Source organism: Carya illinoinensis, chromosome 7 (genome assembly GCF_018687715.1).
Source record: "Carya illinoinensis cultivar Pawnee chromosome 7, C.illinoinensisPawnee_v1, whole genome shotgun sequence".
NCBI lineage: Eukaryota > Viridiplantae > Streptophyta > Magnoliopsida > Fagales > Juglandaceae > Carya > Carya illinoinensis.
The window spans coordinates 32,270,003-32,288,054 of record NC_056758.1 but is presented as its reverse complement, the minus strand read 5'-3'; the positions used below and the strand labels follow the sequence as shown (position 1 = coordinate 32,288,054).

The 18,052-nt window shown below is 36.4% G+C and overlaps 1 protein-coding gene across 3 annotated transcripts; it reads right to left on the bottom strand.

The window, feature by feature from the left end:
* Positions 1-9,557: 9,557 nt before the first annotated feature.
* On the bottom strand, positions 9,558-17,207 carry LOC122315817 (ABC transporter B family member 21-like). Of its 3 annotated transcripts, XM_043132004.1 has the most exons (14): positions 16,765-17,207; positions 16,230-16,312; positions 15,084-15,494; positions 14,824-14,878; positions 14,542-14,717; positions 14,201-14,422; positions 13,814-14,052; positions 13,067-13,592; positions 12,701-12,974; positions 11,646-12,556; positions 11,205-11,471; positions 10,818-11,081; positions 10,416-10,709; positions 9,558-10,262 (listed from the first exon to the last, which is right to left on the bottom strand). In XM_043132004.1, exons 3-14 carry the CDS (start codon positions 15,411-15,413, stop codon positions 9,906-9,908), a joined length of 3,915 nt encoding a protein of 1,304 aa, XP_042987938.1. In that variant the 5' UTR covers positions 15,414-15,494; positions 16,230-16,312; positions 16,765-17,207; the 3' UTR covers positions 9,558-9,905. The 3 variants fall into 3 exon arrangements, with proteins under 3 accessions (XP_042987938.1, XP_042987939.1, XP_042987940.1); XM_043132005.1 differs by lacking the exons at positions 16,230-16,312; positions 16,765-17,207 and having other exon boundaries at positions 14,542-14,733; positions 15,084-15,099; XM_043132006.1 differs by lacking the exons at positions 14,824-14,878; positions 16,230-16,312; positions 16,765-17,207 and having other exon boundaries at positions 15,084-15,214.
* Between the last annotated feature and the right edge of the window lie 845 nt (positions 17,208-18,052).

Genomic DNA, 18,052 nt, shown 5'->3' with positions numbered 1-18,052 from the left:
TATTAATAGTAAAGTTTATAAAGTATTCAATAAAAAGACTTTAACTGTACAAGAATCTATACATGATTTGATGAATCTAATTCTCCACTCTCCAAAAAATCTATTGATGAAGAAACAGGAGGTATAAATAACACGAAAAGTCTCAATCTCAACAAAGAGAAAACAATAGAGGAAGTTCAACATGGAACAATCAGGAAAGATCATCAAAATTTAATACAAGATGCAACCAAACAGTGAAAATTTGTGAAAGATCATCCAGTGGAACAAATTTTGGGAGAACCTTCACGAGGTGTAAGTATTCGATCATCTCTTAGAAATATTTGCAATCATACTGCTTTTCTATCTCAGATTGAACCCAAAAATATTGATGACGCACTTCTTGATAAATCTTGGATTCTAGCTATGTAAGAAGAGTTGAATCAATTTGAAAGAAATGATGTTTGGACACTTGTTCCTAGACCCAAAAACCATACTATTATTGGAACAAAATGGGTTTTTAAAAACAAGAAAGATGAGTCCGAAGTCATTACTAGAAATAAGGCTCAACTTGTAGCCCAAGGTTTTAATCAAGAAGAAGGAATCGATTATGATGAGACATATGCACCAGTCGCAAGATTAGAAACTATTTGAATGCTACTTGCATATGCTTGTTATAAAGATTTCAAACTTTTTCAAATGGATGTTAAAAGTGCTTTCTTAAATGGTTTTATAAATGAAGAGGTATATGTTGAACAGCTTCCAGATTTTGAAAATCATATTTCCCCAAATCATGTTTTCAAACTCACAAAAGCACTATATGGACTTAAACAAGCTCCTAGAGCTTGGTACGAGAGACTCAGTGGTTTCTTGATTGAAAAAGGTTTTTCAAGAGAAAAAATCGACACAACTCTTTTCATTAAATATGAAAATGATGATATTCTTTTGATTCAGATTTATGTTGATGATATAATATTCGGTACTACTAATGAAAATATGTGTCAAGTTTTTGCTAAGACTATACAGGAAGAATTTGAGATGAGCATGATGGGAGAACTTACATTCTTTTTCGGATTGCAAATTAAGCAAGCAAAAAGTGGGACATTCATCAATCAATCAAAATATATTAAGGAATTACTGAAAAAGTTTGGGATGGAAAATGCTAAAGAAATTGGAACACCAATGAGCCCATCAACTAAACTTGATAAAGATGAATCCGGTAAACCAGTTGACTCGAAGATATATCGATGTATGATTGGTAGCTTATTATATTTAATAGCCAGTAGACCAGATATTATGTTTAGTGTGTGCTTATGTGCACGCTTTCAATCATCTCTAAAAGAATCACATTTAATTGCAGTTAAGCGCATTCTTAGATATCTTAGTGGTACAATTAACCTAGGGTTATGGTACCCTAAGTACACATCTTTCGATCTAATCAGCTACACAGATGCAGATTATGCTGGCTGTAAAATAGATCAAAAAAGCACTAGTGGAGCATGCAATTTCTTAGGTCATGCACTAGTTTCCTGGTTTACTAAAAAATAAAATTCTGTTGCACTATCTACTGCTGAGGCAGAATATGTTGCTGCGGGTAGTTGTTGTGCTCAAGTTCTCTACATGAAGCAACAACTTGAAGATTTTAAACTCATGTATAATCACATTCCAATCAAATGTGATAATACAAGTATTATAAATCTTTCAAAGAACCCAATACAACATTCTAGAATTAAGCATATTGAAATAAGGTATCATTTTCTTCGAAATCATGTGCAAAAAGGTGATATAGTACTAGAATTCACAAACACACATGATCAATTAGCAGATATTTTCACAAAACCTTTACCAGAAGATAGATTATGTATGATCAGAAGAGAAATAGGTATGATGCATGCTATGAATATTTCTTAAAAGATAGGCCAAAGTCAATAAAAATAGAGATAAATTTTTTAAATACTTTTACATAAATTTGAGATTCTTAGCCTCATGTTTGAGACGTTCATTCTCTTCATACAATATCATGTCATTCTTATCCATGGGAACCGGCAAGCGGAATGAAGAATCTAATAAAGATTTCAACTGTTTATTCTTCTGCCGAATGATTCCTTCCCTTGTGTAAGACTCTTGAACAATTCGTTGAAGTACAACAATTTGTTCTTTGAGCTTTTCAACTTCATGAGTTTTGGCTTATAGCCACTGGGAAAAAGCAATAATAGAGGAAGAGTAGCGAGTCCCAAGACTCACCAAGTCATAAATAGTATCAGAATTTGACTTATTAGTCAGATTATTATTTTCTTGCTGCAACATGGCACCAATGGCAGTTGCAGAAAGGACAGGAGGTTGAGATGCAGAATGCCTCATGGATGGATCTAGAGAAATGTTAGAAGAATGAGCCATTGAGAATAGAATAGAAGGCTTAAAACGAGAATGTTGAAAGAATGCAGATGAGTTATAGAGATGAGAATAAAACTTGATGCGGATTGGATGAACTTTAAGACTGATTTTATAGAGATAGCATAAAGAACCAGACGAGCTATCATCCAAGTCAAAGAGCAATGTGATTTTTTTTCCCAATCGGTGAAAATGACTTTTTTTAGAAACTCGGAGCCTTCAATCTCGTTTGTCAACAACATCAGGAGATTTTTTCAAATCTCCAGCCACACTTGTCAGGTCACGGACGGATCCATTTGTTTTTCAACTATTAACAGTTTCTACTAACGCACCGTTTTTTTCAGTTTATTTACTTGTTGCGGATCCTTTTTAATGATGCCAAAATGGGGAGAAGTGTTAGATTAGAACATTAACATTGTTTGAATTGCTAAACTTATTATATATGCTTGGAATTATATTTATACTTTTGCTTGAAAAACTAACGCACATTCTCAGGGGGAGCTTAAGTATCAATACAGGCTTCAGATTCTATCAAGTATTTGTCATCATCAAAAAGTGAGAGATTGTTGAACCCAAGGTTTCAAGTTTTGTGTAATTATATATCTACACATGAATTTTGATGATAACAAATGAATTCAAAGAATAAAGAAGTCTCAAACTCAAGTTGTCTACACAATGGAGTCAAGCACATCAAGAAAATAAGCATGAGTAAGAAGGGAACAAGTTCACATTAAAGTTATAGAGTAATGTTGTAAATCTCTTCAAAATTCGAAATTAGGATTAATGCTCAAAATTAATATTTTTTCATAAAGCATTGAAATACATTTTCCACATGTGCATGAATATTTTTGAAAATTAAAATTTGAAAATTTTGAAAGATAATTGATTGACATCTTTTACATGTGCATGCTTTGATTAAAGGGTTGAACTTTGAAAATATTAAAAATGATTGATTGTCATCTTTCACATGTGCATGTTTTATTTGAATATTTTAAAAAATGATTGATACTTTTTTAGACTTATACAAAAGGTAGATGATTTTGTTTGAAAAATTTGAAAAGTAAAGTGTGCTCCTTTTGTCATATACAAAAAGTAAAAGATTAGGTTTGAAGTTTTTTTAAAAAGGAAAGTGTGCTCTTTTTGTCATATACAAAAAGTAAAAGATTAGGTTTGAATCTTTTGAAAATGAAAGTGTGCTCCTTTTGTCATATGCCAAAAGTAAAAGATTAGGTTTGATTTTTTTGAAAAAGTGAATGATGTTGTCTTTGACATGTGAATCTTTTTAAATTTGAATATGAAGTCTCATATGCCTATAAATAGATCATTTGAGAGCTTCACATTCACAACACCAAGAGCATACAACATTCTTTCAGAGCTTTCATTCTCTCTTCTCTAAGCATTGAGCCTTAATCCTTGTTCATTTTGAGAGATATAGTTTGCGCTGTATTGTTCTTATTTCACTCATTGATGAGTGTTTTCTGATAACCTATCCACTATCAGCTATTGTATCAGAAAAAGTGTGTGTATAACCCTTGTGCGTGTAGAAAGTATTCTACATGGGGAATAGTTGAATCACCACGTGTAAGGTGATTGCAAGTGTGGAGGGTGTTCTACACAGATCCTTTGTAGCGGTGTTGTTCAAAGGTGTAATAGGTTTCTATCTCCACCTGAAGGAGGTTGAATAGTGAATTTGGAAATCCTCAAGGGGTAGCTTGAGGCGAGGACGTAGGCAGTAGGGCCGAACCTCGTTAACATACTGAGTTTGATTCTCTCTTACCCTTACTCTTTATATTTATTGTTATTTCATATTTTATTTATATTTTATATTATATATTTGATTTATAATTGTTATTTTTTTAATACAACTCAATTCACCCCCCTCTTGTGTTAGTCATCTGGGCAACACTCTCAATTTTCCTAGAAAATGGCCCAAAATCCAAATCTCAAAACAATTTACATTTTCATTAACCGAATACACCATGACCTCTCCTACTCTCCTAGGGGTCATTCGCACATCCTGACTCCCTTCGTCACACGTATGGTCGGGTAACGACCATACGTGTGACTTCATAACGAGCGATGCCTAGTTCCGCGCCCCACGCGTATGTAGCTAAGCATCCTCTAGCCCCAGCTAGCAGAGGGGCCACGAAGTCAGTACGAGAGCGTTACCATCCCGCCCGCTCCCGTTGTTACCTAGCTATAACCCAGGGGACGTCACTCAATATATTACGCTCTCGAGTGACTAGAGGAGCTCCATCGAGATAATGTCCCATCTCGGCTTGGGGTCGTGATATACACGCACCCAAAAATTCATTTACACATGAAAACTCAGTTTTCATAATTTAACACATGTACATGTATGCACCATGCAATGCAAATGGCAAGACACATCAAGATACAGACTAACCAACAAAGCTCACATCAACAATAAACAAACAACTCCGTCCTCAAATCCATCCGACCCCCGACTCCTCGGACTCAGTCCGGAGTAACCAACCAATCACAATTTATTGTAAAAGTAATAATATATTTAAATCTAAAATGAAGTTTGGAAAATACTTACAGCACTATATAATAATTTTTGAAGGATTAGCGAGTTGAAAAGGGCGAAGAAAAAGCAACATAACAGTGTAAAAACACTGTGGCCGTGGGTTATAAAATACCCACTTTTGAATGGGGACTAACCAAGGCTTGAAATTGATAGGAAATGGCTTAGAGGTATTTATGAAGCTAGCGAAAGTGAGGATTGGCCGTGGGTGGCGGTGAAAACGACGGTGGAAGGCAAAAAATCCCAAAATAGAAAGTGAGGTCATGGGGGTTGCTCCGACGACGGATCGGAGCTAGAAATGGGTGGTTTAGGATGTCAAGAGTTCTATGATGAAGCTGTGAAGAGATGGTGGCCGGAAGTAGAACGACGGTGGCGGAATGGCCCAAAAGCAGTATGGGTTGGAGGAGTTCGTGGGGGCAAACGGCAGCTTGGATGGAGGTGAAATTTGGTGGGAATGATCACCAGTCAGAGGGGAAGAAATCTGGGTGGGTGGTGTAGGTCACAGCACCGGCGAACGGTGGCTCTGGGCGGCTGAAGGAAAACGGCGAAAATGGAGGAGAGAGAGACACGCACATGGGGAGAGCGAAACCAGAGGAAAGAAGTGGAGAAAAAAAAAAGAAAAAAAAAAAGAGAAAGGAAAAAGAAAAAAGGGAAAAAGAAAAGATGGAAAAAAGAAATGAGATCCAGTCCTCACCAGTTCAGAAACTGGTCCGATAAAAACAACTTTAAAGGCTATAAATCGAATAAAATAATTTAAACACAACATCTAGCTAAAATATAATAAATAACTAGGAAAAACTAACAACAAAATTTTAAATCTAAAAACAAATTAAAATAAATTAAACAGCAATTTAAACTAAAAATAATAATTAATATTAAGAAAGCTCTGCAAAATAAATTTCACAACTAAATAAATTCAATTAAAATACGATAATTTAAAATAAAATAACCAATATTTTAATTAAATTAAAATACTCCTTCAATAAAAACACACGTAAAAATAGGGTATCACAACAGTATTCCATTGATACCCATTTAATTAATAATATTTAGCTAATAACTAGTTAATTAATGGTTAAATAAAAGTCTTAATTAATAATTTAATAATTTTAATTAATAGCTAAAAATTAATTTTAATTAATGACTAAATGGTCATATAAATAAATTAATGGAATAATTTAACTTTTTCAAATTTTGAAATAATAATAATATAAAAATATTTTAATAATATTTATTCAATTTTCAACTTTCAACTCATATCAACTCAACTTATCATTCAAATCGGCCCGTTGGTTGATGACACCTTATTACAAGATGATTTGTCGTTTCTAACATTTACTCTTCCTAGACAAAATACAGTATTATTATAATATTATTTAATATTTTATTATTTATTTTTCACTAATTTTTACTATTATTTATTATTTTATTATTACTAATTTATCATTTTTTATCTGAGACATCACTGTCCAAATGTAGCCTTAATCAAAAAATTCATAACAATAGCACTATAGAAATCCTAGTGCCGTCAATCTCCTTCTCAAATTCTCTCTCATAAATCCTCCAAATAGGAGGGCCCCCTCCTCCTATCTCTTTCCCCCTCTCAAAGCATTCTCATTCGAGTTTGCATATCCTATTTATCTCTATATTTTGAGAAAAGTTTTAGGTTTTCAAACAAAACCCCTCCCCATCTCAATACCTATTTTATGGATGAAGTTTACGGTTTGTACAGAAATTTTTTATATTTGGAAAATGACCGTACATCTTCGTCATTACCTGGCCCATTGTTGTCCCCTTCGTCTCGCTTCTTCTTCTCTCTCGATGGTTGGCCTCTCCCTCGTAACGTAGCCACCGACAAGTGCAACCTCTCAATCGGCAATTTTTTTAAGTGATACTCGGTTACTACACATTTTCTTCTATTTTTCTTTTCCTCTCTCTCTCTCTCTCTCTCTCTCTCTCTCTCTCTCTCTCTCTCTCTCTATCTTCCCCCTTTTTCTTCCTCCCGACGCCATGAAGTCTGTGAGAAAAGTCTCTCCCTTTTTCTTCCTCTCGACACCATGAAGACTTCATCTCTCTCTCTTAGATATGTGTTCTCTGTGTTCGTAAAAAAAAAAATCACATTTTTACACATTTGTTTCCTCCGTATTCGTCTCTCTCAAAAAATCCTACACATTTCAAGCTCTCTTTATTTTTCTATCTTCTTCTCAGTTTCTCCATGGCTGTGAGTACATGTAGCACTTCGAGCGGTTTGATCTGAGGCTTCAAACATTCAGTTCTTGAATCTCAATTTCAATGAATTTGTCGTTTGCTCTGATATGATTTTATGGATATTTTTGTTTTTGGTTGATGGATCTGATTTTGAATGTTGCTTGTTTAGTCTCAGTTTTGCTTGTTGTGTGGGAAATTTTTTTTTTTTGCTCGTATGAGTCTTAGTTTTGCTTGTTGCACTGGATGATTGTTATTGTATATGTATATTTATATGCTTAGGGAAATTGATTTATATTTCTGAGTTATGAGTTATGAGTTGTGGTTGCTATGGTCTCTGTGCTGTCTGATTTTCATTGCCATGTTATTGGTTTGGTCTGTGCAGACCCATTTCTGAGTTGTGAGAATCTGTTGGTTTATAAATTGGATTAAATGAGTGTTGTTGGGTTAGTTCTCATATGTATTTGCTTTGGTGGGTGACCTTGAATATGTCATCCGGGTGATTGTAGGTGGAAGAAAGTTACAATTTCTTACCTTTTCAAAATACGACAGTATGAATGTTATATATTGGTGCTATATTGCTCTTTCTAGGATAATTTGTTCTGTGTTGTTGGGTCCTTTTCAGTGTTTCGTATCTCTCGGGAGAGGGGGGTTGTTATTAGGTTATGATGATGGTGTTATAGTGGAGGTTAATTCACAAATATTAATGAGACTCCATCGATATGACGGGATAATCCTCACTTGGATGACCATATTGCAGCTTGTGATGTGGCTGGTTTTTATGTGATGTGGCTAGTATACGTATGGTATATTTGGGCTATATGCCTACTTCTCATCAATAAAATTCTTATTTACTGATCAAATAAAAGTTTTCATGTGATGTGACTAACTTGCGTACTTGAAGCCTGCATGTGTTAGCTCCAAACCTCAGAAAGATCCCGCTGCAATAATTATTTTATGGATTATCTACCTTGGGCTGCATTCAATGTTACACTCGATGCACACATTATATGCACGTTCAAGGCCCCTTAGACGCTATGTCTCAAATGGAGATCGCAGTTAATCCCCAAGTCTCCATTACTGCCTCACAGACATTGACCAATAAAGCTACTTGCGATCTTCGACATTGGGAGCATCTCCACCATGTGATTTAATGCTTCTAAAATATCTAGCAAAATTTGGTGTAAATATAAAGTAGAACTTGATGGTACATGTTTGCATCATAGAAAGTTCGAGTTGTCATCAATTGCATGGTATGCATTGGACAGTTGCACGTCTTCGGAATTGACCTATGCAGATTCCACCCAGATGATGCTCAGCCCAAAGCAGAAATCATTCATATTTGTTTGGTTTGGGTGTATTACATGATATGTTAGCAGGGTGTCCCTATGTTCAAAATGAACAAAAATACTAGATTTTAATGAGTATTGGTCTTGTTTTTTTTTTTTTTTTTTTTGAATTTAATTTAAAAAAAAAGTAGATGGCACTCCATAATTTTATCAAAAAACTCTCACATGTGGCAAAGGCAAACCACGATCACAAAAATCACCTTGGGGGTTACATAAAAAATACAAAAACCAAGGCTTCAAAACCATTATCAATGACCTTATTACAAGCTTTGGTCATCCAATCAAGTCAATCAGTTCTAGGCTCTGTTTAGCATTGAGTTTTACTACAGAGCTGTATGTAAGTTTTTATGAGGACAGAGTTACAAATTTTTTGCTAGTGAAATGTCACCTCCGGAATTGTTAGCACACGATGGTTTCTTAATGAAACCTGTTACTGTTTGCAGGAGCAGAAATCAGTTGGGAGAAAAAATCCACCTGCTCGTCCGTTAGGTATGATTATTAAGGTCAAGCCACAAGCAAAGAAAGCAAGGTTAGACCCAGGAGCTTCTGAAGAATCTTCAGTTGTGGAAATCTCTGATGGCGATACAGAAAAATCTTCAGAGCCAGTGACAACCTCTAATAGTAGTTAAGACTCAAGATGTTAGTGTAACTGGTCTCGTTTCATACATTGAAGAAAGTGAAGAAGATGATTAGCAGTTTTACATTAGTATTTAAAGAAAAACTTATATTTGTCCAATTTTTTTTTTCTTTTGTTGTATTGCTGCTTTTGGTCATGATAAATTTTCTGTATCAATGCAACGTAGATGCACGCACAATAGCAGGATTGCAGGATTTGGGTTTGGCCACTGTGGTTGGTGATAGAGTTTTATTTCCAGGATGTCATGGCATTTGAATGACTCTAATAGGTGTGGTGTTAGGGCCATGATTCAGCGTATGTTACGTGATTTAAAAAGGAAAAATCATAAAGATGAACCCTGAGAAAGAAAACCTCCATTAGAATTGGATGATTAATGCAGACTGCTCGATGTGCTCACGATTCGTGTGCAATTCTTGCCTATGCTTCACATAATTATATACACGTGCTGTAATTAGATAAATAACAATACGACTAAAACAGATACTATAAGCATTTATCTATATTACAAAAACTCAATAATAACTTCTCCCCTGTGAACAACGAAAGCTGGTGATTCAAATAGAAAATTCATGTCTAGCTGTACCACGAAAACCTTTTCTTTCTTTCCTAAGTTTTTCACATTCCCCCCACCCGAATATACAATTAAGTTGTAAGAACTTGTAACCATAACTGATTACCAAAAAAAAAAAAAAAAGAGTTACAACCTTTGATTAAACATTTTTCTCTCTCTTCTCCTGGGAAAAGAGTGAGCAGTACCACCCTCCAAAATTTTAGAGAAACAAAAAAAGTTTCAGGAAGCTCAAGCTGTTGCAGCACTTGTGTGAAGCGCAACAAGGGAGGCATAAGACCCATCCTGGATATTAATCAAAGTCTCGTGCTTTCCTTTCTCCACAATAACTCCATTCTTAACCACTGCAATTAAATCTGCGTTCTTGATTGTGGACAAGCGATGTGCTACCACAACTGTAGTCCTATTAACCATGACTTTGTCTAATGCATCTTGGACAACTCTCTCAGACTCAGCATCTAGTGCACTGGTAGCCTCATCTAGCAGTAATATCTTTGGACTTTTGATTATAGCACGTGCAATGGCTACGCGTTGCTTCTGCCCGCCGGACAATTGCAATCCTCGTTCTCCTACTATAGTATCATAACCCTGCATTTTGCATCATGAAGAACAAATGTTTTAAGTGCTGAGTATTTGCAAATGCACCTTTGAGAAAAGAGTGCTGCAAGTTCACAGAATAATTGGTTATCAAGGAACTCAGCTCATATATGTATCAATGCAAAGGATTGCAATTGTTGTTACCTGTTGTAATCCACTGATGAATTTGTGGGCATTGGCCAATTCTGCTGCAGCTATAATCTCTGCCTCAGTTACATCTCCTCCTTTCCCATATGCAATGTTGGCACGGATTGTGTCATTAAACAAAACTGGCTCTTGTCCCACAAGGGCCATCTGCTGCCTCAGCCACCTCAATTGCAACTTTTGGATTTCAATTCCATCAAGTGTGATATAACCTGAATCAGGATCATAAAATCTTTCCAATAGTGCTATTACTGTGGATTTTCCACTCCCACTTTCTCCAACCAGGGCAACTGCCTGAAATAAGAGAGATTGACAAGAATATACAAGTTAAAGTTGATCACAGTACCAGTCAACAGCAGAAAAGGGAATTCAAAAACATGATTTCAGAGGGTACTAAACTACCTTTCCTGCACGAATAGCCAAGTTGAGGTCTCTGAAAATCTGAATATTTGGCCTAGATGGATACTTGAAGCTTACATGATGAAGCTCGATATCTCCCTTGACATTATCTGGTGTCATCCCGGACTCATCACTTGGGTCTATCTTTGACTTCCTGTCTAATATTGCAAATATGGAAGCAGCTGCATTCTTGGCTTTTTGAGTATCAGTGACAAAGGAGCTTGATTGAGTAACTGCCGTGGCAGCCATGGTCAAAGCAAAGAATACCTGCAAACCACACACACATGTCAATATTAAAAGAAAACATTTGTTGCAATGAATCTGATTTAAATTTTTCCTGAAAGTTTTGAAGTATGCGTAAAAAGAACAATGGCTATTGAAGAAATTTACCTGGAAAACATCTGAGAATGACGCTTTTCCTTCCTTAATAAACTGAGCCCCAGCATAGAAACTCGTGGCATAGACGTTAAACAGTAAGAAATTAGACATCCCAAACCCTATTCCACTGATCAAGCCCTCCTTTATGCCAGTCTTCTTAGGTCCTTCACATTTCTTTTCATATAGTTGCATCACCTTCTCTTCAGCACAGAAAGAAGCAACGGTTCTTATACTGCCAACTGCATCAGTGGCTATTTGGCTTGCATCCTCATACATTGCCTGCAATCAAGTTCACCATTGATTTACTATTCATAAATTCTAGTTACCTTAAGAAAGTGAATTTGAAATTTTCATATCATTGAATATGGAGTTTATTTTCTTGCTTTTTTCTCCTCAAAATTCATATTATTTGGCACACAGCTGCAATAAAAAACTGTCAGTTTCAGAGCATACCTTTGCATCTGCACTGAATCCTCTCATGGACCTTCGTTGAGTATATCCATTGACTCCAAGCAAAGGAACCAATACAAGGATAATCAGCGCCATCTCCCAACTAGCAGCAAAAGCTATGACTAAACCTGCTATCACTGATGCAATACTTTGAACGATTTGAGCTAGTGCATCACCTACTAGAGTACGCACTGTTGCTGCATCTGCTGAAAGCCTTGCACCTATGGCACCGCTTGAGTGCTCAGACTCATCAAACCAACCAACCTCCATGTGAACTACCTTTTCAAAACACATTGATCTGATACGTTGAATTAACTTAGAACCAGCCACACCAAAGAAGTATGATCGTATTGGGCCTGACAGGAATGCTGCCACACCAAGGACTATAAACATTAGCGACCAAAACTTCGAATCCTTTTTTATTTCGGAAGGTGGTTCAAAGAATGTTTTGACTACTCTGGAAATCAGCAAACCAAATATTGGGAGTACTACTCCGCTGACGGTTGCAGCCACAGTTCCAACTAGAATCACTGGAATCTCTGGCTTATTGAGATAGGCAAGGCGTCGAATTGGGACCTCCTGTGATTTTTGTGGCACTACTGAAGAGGTATCTTGTTCTGTTACTGCAGCATCAGTTACTTCAAGTCCTGTGGGCACACCAAATGTAACTGAGAAAGACTTGCGGCTGCTACTTCCCACAGATGATCCCCTACTTATGGATCGTAGGATTGAGGCTCTTTGACTTTTCTGCTGAAGACTTGACTGTCGGATACTGGACTGTCTGAAAGATTCTGCAGTAATTTCAAGATTATTTTGATCATCTACAGCATGCTTTGACTCCTTATTTTCTTGTTGCAAGTGTATAAGCTGAGAGTACGCTCCATTAGGATCCTTGAGTAGTTCTGAGTGCGAGCCTGATCAATAGCCAAATGCATTTAGAAATATAAAGCCAAATAAAGTATGAAATGAGCAATCTTAAAGATTAAAATTTGATCACAACATAAAGGATATGGACCAATGATTCAGAATACAATGGCACGTAAATACCCGTAAGGTACCTTTTTCAACCATCTTTCCTCTGTGAATGACTGCTATCATATCAGCATTCCTCACTGTGCTCAAACGATGGGCAACAATGACAGTGGTTCTGTTAACCATAACCCTATCCAATGCCTCTTGCACTATTTTCTCTGATTCTGCATCAAGTGCACTTGTAGCTTCGTCCAGAAGTAAAATTCGTGGGTCTTTCAGAATTGCTCTTGCAATGGCAATCCTCTGTTTCTGTCCACCAGACAGCTGTGTTCCGTGGTCACCAGCCATGGTGTCTAGTCCCTGAAAGTAAAATTCAAAATCTTAGGAGTCAAATAATAACTTTCAGAACTTAAAGATGACCGAAGGGTCTAAAAGTGAGGGAAAATTAGAACCTGCGGCAATTTATCTATAAATTTAGCAGCATTTGCAAGTTCAGTTGCAGCTCTTATCTCTTCAATGGTTGCACCGTCTTTTCCATATGCAATGTTATCCTTAATGCTGGAGGCAAACAACACAGGTTCTTGGCTGACAAGACCAATTTTCCCTCTAATCCACTTAAGCTGAAACTCCTTGAGGTTAATGTTATCTATAAGAACTTCACCAACTTGTGGGTCGTAGAATCTCTCTATAAGACTGATCACTGTTGACTTCCCACTTCCACTTTCTCCAACTAAAGCTGCAGTCATGCCACTAGGGATAGAAAGAGAAAATCCATTAAATATTCTCTCTTCTGTACGGGCTGGATAGCTGAAATAAACATCCCTCAATTCTATATCTCCACGAATGTCATCCAATACTTTTCCGCTTTTGTCAAAAGCATTTATATCTGGCTGTCTTTCGATGGTCTCAAACATCTTAAATGCTGCAGCTCGGCCGGCAGAAAATGCACTCAAGGGGGGAGACGCCTGGCCTAGGGACCTGAAGCATCAATATATCAGGAAAAGGTAGAAGTAAATAAATTCATAAGCCAATGGAAAAATAGAACGCTTGGATTCTTATGGTTTTCTGCATGGCAGCTTTTGTATTTTTAGCCACAAAAGCAGAAATAAGTTTTTGTTTATTGGGTTAATAGGAATAATAGATTTACTAGCTTATCCACGTTCTTCTGCAAGATGAAGGAAATACAAAATGCTACTCACATGGAAGCAGTTAAGACAGCAATGATCACGTTCATCACTTGTCCTCCAGAGTATCCTCTATCTAGTATCAACTTTGCACCAAAATACACAGCCAGCGAATAGGTGCAAAACACGACTAACATAACTGAGCCAAAACCCATTCCGGTGGCAAGACCTTCATGTACACCAGACTTGTAAGCATCTACAAGAAATTTTTTGTAATTTGTTATAGCCTGCTTCTCTCCTGTAAATGATGCAACCTACAATGGAAGCGATGATAGATGTGTTACCTTTTGCTAAATAATGCAGAGAAAAATCATATTAGCAGTATTAAGAGGGTAAAATTTTGTTTTGTTTTTTTTTTTTTGTTTTTGGTCAAAAGTATTTGCTTTTCACAAATTGACTCACAGTTCTGATCCCACCAATTGTTTGTTCAACTACATTTGCCGCCTTTGCATAAGCACCTTGTCCTTGGGATGTCATCTTTGATATAGCTATGGCCACGGTAGCACCTGCTGTCACGAGAAGAGGAATGGCAGAGCACAAGACAAGGGCAAGAAGCCACCCTCTGACAAATGCTATTATGAAGCCCCCAATGAAGGTTGATATCAGCTGTATAAATTTCCCAACCTGCAGGACAAGGTAGACTTGGTTGACTACATGATTTCATTTAGGGGCACGAGATGAACAAAAATTTGATTTATCTTCTTTTGGTTTTGATGTAATTCTGGCAGCTGTGTTGTTTGTACCTTCTCACCCATGGCATCCTGTATGAGAACAGTATCACCAGACATTCTCCCAACAACCTCTCCGGTGTTAGTTTCCTTATCAAAGAAAGCAACATCTTGTCTCAATATAGCTTTCAGATACAAGCCCCTTATCTGAGCAGCCTGTCTCGCCCCCGTGACCATCCAACATGCCACCTCTGACAAACAACAGACCTGAGTTTCTTAATCTTGAATGGGTTATGCATATTAGACTTTTCTATGCTTTAAATATGTATAATGATTTTGAGCATCAAATTTACTTACGAAGGTATGCTGCGAAACCAATCCCCAAAGCCAAGTAGACAAACTTTAGAGAGATCTATAATTTCACCACGTGGTTAATTAGCATCTTTGTATCAACAAATAAACATGTAAAAAAAAGTATAAGCATTCAACTACATCCCTACACAAGTTTTTTACCTCAGGAAAGTAATGAAGAATAAAATCAGAAGTTAAAGCACAAATCTTTCCTGGGATAAATATGGAAGCAAACCTTATTTTATAAGCTCATGCATTGTTTTTACCTTAGAAACAATATCAACGATTTCTTTGGTGTCACTTTGGTTATTGCCAAAACTATTGATCATTTGCCCAAACAGTATTGTCATGATGGGCATGCCTAACCCACTTGCGATGGATCCAATTGTGCCAACAATCATCAATGCAGTATCAGTGGAATCTGCAAATGAGAACAGCTTGAGAAATGGAACTGTCTTGGTTTCCTCATCTTTTGTGTTATTTGGAGAATCTTGTTGGCCCCCATTGATGCCCAGATTTTTCTCTGCTACTGCCTTGCCCGTTGAAGTAGTGGCCTTATTTATATCTGTTTCACCTTCCAGGCCACCCTCAGCCATCTTTTTACCTTGTCAAAGATATCAATATAGCCTTCAGAAGCTCAGCTACTGGTTCAGAAATACATCAAACTTAAATTGCAGCTGCAGAACGAAGTTGATGGCTTAAATCAGCAACTTACGGATCAACTAGACCAGTTAAAAACTGGCCAGTCATCAAAATATTAGACTATCAAAAGAATGATTCATAAGAAAGTGTAGCAGGATATAAGGCGTTCTAAAGCTAGTAGCAGTCTTGAAATATGTAACAATGTAGGAATGAGCTGGTATGTTTTCCTCGAAATGATTTTAGTCATTTCCCAAGAAGAATGAAAGCAACAGTAAAACTTTATAAAATCACCTAGCAAGTTAAGATCCTTTCGGGTATTCTGTAGATCAACATTAATCGTATCTTAATTTAAAAATATTATCATATTAAGTCAAATTGAATTGAAGAATCTAGCCGATAAATTTAGACGGGATAGATGTTGTGCTTTTATGAGTTAACACCACCCCTGAATTCGAACGTCGTGGTGGTATAATCAGGGTTATTGAGGGGAGCGACCTGTACTTTTCACCCGCCGCCACAAGTGAGAACGTCTTGCTTGGATCATGAGTCCTATGCTATGGGTTGAAATATTGTAAGAGAAGAAGATACAAAATAATACTGTTTCTGTTGGCTCAAACAATACAAAGTCAATACTAAACAATCACGAACAATCATCATGGAGAGAGAATCCAATTTTCCATAAACTCCTGCGGTATACTTTTTTAGCTGTTTATTGTAACCAAATATCGGGGATAGCTATAAAGATATAATCTTTCTGCCAAGATTTCTACCTCTTTAGAGATTGCAAACCGAACCAAAATTCTCTTTGTTCTTTATCAGAAACAGACTTTAACGCCCCTTAAAGTCAAGATTCCTGCAAAACCGAAGTTACCAATCCAATAACCATCAGTCAACTAGATGGCAATTGAAATGAACAAAACCCAACCGGTAAAGATCCAAAAGGAAAAAAGAAAATAAATGGAGAATGCAGTTCAAGGATTAGTCCATCAAAAGAACAAGCGGGTACGGCCTGAAACTATCAACTTTGAGTTTTATCATACCAAAAATAAAGAAATAAAATCTTTCAGGGTTAGAGGTTCAAGCTACTTGGCTAAACCTTGCAAAAAGAGATTCTGCAGAAGAACTAAATTTCTAACACGAATGAATATATATATTTAAACCTGGAACCTGGTAAAGTGGTCAGATATAAAGAAGAGTAGAGTTGTTGATTCAAACAATTTCATATAATATTCGCTTCATACAAGGGGAAAGATACATACTGAATAAAGAAGATTAAAGAGAGGATTAAAAAACCCCATAAATTACCTCTTCAAGAATGGTTGACGTCCTTATGAATAGCATGCACGTTGTCGCGATGAACCGTTCTTTTAGCCCCTAGGAACGATTAATGCAAGATAGGTGGGGCAAATATGAGCTGGACAAACCAACCATACGATTAGTTTTATCAGGCTCTAGTCTCAAGTCTCAAGAGTAACAGACAACTCGTGACTGCTTACGAAAGAGAGTAAAATCCGTTGTTCAGTTGTAGGAAGGCATAAACACAGTCCAAGAATCCGAGCCGTAGTTTAGTCAGAGAAGGAAAAGCAACGATCTTTGATTCCCCCTTTGTCGTTCGTCTATGTCGCAATGCACGTCTAAAGAAAACGATAAATGCAGGCGCAAAAATCTCGGCAGTCGATGGGCTTTATATATAGGTATGAATATCCAAATTCTCTCTTCTGGGTGTCCGATGCATTAATGGTGTTATAGGATGTGCCGAACAAAAGGACAAAGTTCACACAGATGGCAACATAACCATTGCACGCAATCTTCTTCATGAATCTTTAACAACCTTTTCCTCTTTTCTTTCTTTTTTGAGCGTGATGTCCAACTTTGACATTTGGTGTCTGATCAACAAAAAAAAAGATGAAATAAAGATATTAGTGGTCCCCACTTTTGTAGCCGGTCATCGTATTCTAGATGTCTTGTGCATAAAGAAATTCAAAGGATAAAAAAATTAAAAAACATTGAATTCGGTGTTCATCCGTAGGAAATTGCAGCCGAAGGTACGTAAAGAAATCTTAAAAATGAAATGTATAAATTACCATAATTTAACGTGATATATAAATTTAAAAACATAATATATAGTTTCATTTAGTAAAATCAGACGCAAAATTTCATTTTCAGTATAAATCTTACTTAATCATGTGAGTCAATTAATGAATGTGGCACCCAAAGATTGACTTTGATTAAACAAAATTGGCTGCCAAGAAAACAAGATGATTAGAATCATCACCATGATATAACTCCAGCTGTGTTTTGTGCCAATTGAATAGTCCAACTGAATTATCAAAGTCCGCGTTCTAAATAATTTATGATATCCCATACTGTCCGCTGCTAGGCTGACTTTTAAATAATTTACTATATTTCTTTGTAATTTCCCACGTGTTTAACGAAATTAATCCTCAAATATAATTATTCTATATTCGTTACTGACTACGATGACAAATTTTTAGTGACTGCACCTACTACAGCTTTATAACTGCCACTGAATTGCTTTTCTAATACAGTAATTTCTTTTTTTTTTAAAAATTTATGTTGTGACTATGGTCTC